This window comes from Tupaia chinensis, unplaced genomic scaffold (genome assembly GCF_000334495.1).
Source record: "Tupaia chinensis unplaced genomic scaffold, TupChi_1.0 Scaffold144168_1, whole genome shotgun sequence".
In the NCBI taxonomy this organism is placed as follows: domain Eukaryota; kingdom Metazoa; phylum Chordata; class Mammalia; order Scandentia; family Tupaiidae; genus Tupaia; species Tupaia belangeri.
The window spans coordinates 265,591-267,199 of record NW_006204024.1 but is presented as its reverse complement, the minus strand read 5'-3'; the positions used below and the strand labels follow the sequence as shown (position 1 = coordinate 267,199).

The following is a 1,609-nucleotide window of genomic DNA, read 5'->3' as shown; positions in this document are numbered from 1 at the left end:
GGCCGGGCCGGGGGTTGTGAAGCGAGGTGGCTCTCCCCAGCCGCTATTGGAGCCACCTCCAGCCCCTCATGGGTGACAGGCTCTGACCCAGGGCCAGCTGTTGCTCACCAAGGGCCCTGCTGACGCCTCCCACATGCCCCCCACCACCCAGGGGCTGCCTCCACTCGTTCATTCGCCTGTTCACTGCCACCTCCCTCCTGCCCTCACTGTGGGGCTGGGCTCGGCAGAACAGCAGGCCGGGTCTCAGCTTCCCCATCTGTAAGATGGCACGACAGCAGCACACGCCCACAGTCGTCATGGGATAGGGTGTGGAAGGCTCAGAGCTGGCCGTCTGCGAGCCGCTCCTGGGCAGGTTCTCCCTCCACCCTGGGCAGGACAGGGCGAGCCGACTCCTCACTTCCCAGCGAGGCAGGAGCACATCCCAGGTCCCCTCCAGAGGCCAGGGCAGTTCCTTGCACTCAGGGGTGGCCCCTCTCCCTGAGCTCGGTCTCTCCGTCTCCCTCTGTGTCTCTGCAGGGGGCCGTGTCCTGCAGCTGCCCCTGGTGCGAGCGGAGGACTCTGGGAGGTACTCCTGCAGGGCCTCCAACGAGGTGGGCGAGGACTGGCTGCACTACGAGCTGCTGGTGCTGAGTGAGTGCCGGCCCGGCCTGGGGTGGGCAGTCCCAGGCCCACAGGGCAGGGCCCGGAGAGCGCCAGCTTCCTCTCTGTCCAGATTCCTTTCTTGCACCCAGGCCCTGGGGGGGCTGTCCTTGCATGCACCCTACTCCCTTCCCCGGGCAGCTTTGCCAGCTTCTCATCCTCCTCTCCTCACTGCCAGCCCCACCTGTGATCCTGGGTGACACAGAAGAGCTGGTGGAGGAGGTGACCGTCAACGCCAGCAGTTCCGTCAGTCTGCAGTGCCCAGCCCTGGGCAACCCCCCACCCACAATCTCATGGCTTCAGAATGGGCTGCCTTTGACCCCGAGCCCACGGCTGCAGGTTCTGGAAGACGGGCATGTCCTGCAGGTCAGGGGGCTTCCCGTGGGGGCTAACAGACGGCCCTGCCACCAGCTATGTCAGGGAACGGGGGGCGGTCATTCTCTGCACCAAGCAGGCCCTTTGCCAGAACCATGCTGCAGCCCCGTGGGTTAGCTCAGCCCAGCCAGTCACCGTCTGTGGGCAGACTTGAGGCCACACTCAGCTCCTAGGAGTTAGTGGCCCCTGGAAAGGATGTCACATACAGCACCCAGCCCCGCACAGGGCCCGCACAGGGCTAACACCTAGTATTGTGCCCGGCTCCCGGGACATCACAGCCAGCACCCAGCCCCGCACACAGCTAACACCTAGCATCGGACCTGGCACCAAGGACTCCAGGCAGCGCCCTTGGCCACCCAGTGCCCTGACACAGCATCACGGGTCCTCTGAGTAGCCCCATGGTGTTAAGGGGAGCTCATTGCCACATCACATTTGCCAACACGGACCTCACAGCTTCCCCTTCCACGTGTCACACAACCCGAGAGGGAGGTGGCCTCCAGGGGGCTCCACTAGCCTCCAGGAGCTGCCTGGCATGGGGTGGGGGGGAGTCTCACGGTGGGGGGGGGGCCACTCCCAGGGGACTGCGGACTGTCCT

The 1,609-nt window shown here is 65.5% G+C and overlaps 1 protein-coding gene across 1 annotated transcript in view; it reads left to right on the top strand.

Annotated features, from left to right (window-relative positions):
* Positions 1-1,609, top strand: part of HMCN2 (hemicentin 2) — a 170,726-nt gene that overhangs the window by 118,402 nt on the left and 50,715 nt on the right. The window contains 2 exon segments of the mRNA XM_014583202.2: positions 517-630; positions 818-1,005. Of these exon segments, the coding sequence (XP_014438688.1) occupies positions 517-630; positions 818-1,005 (302 nt within the window).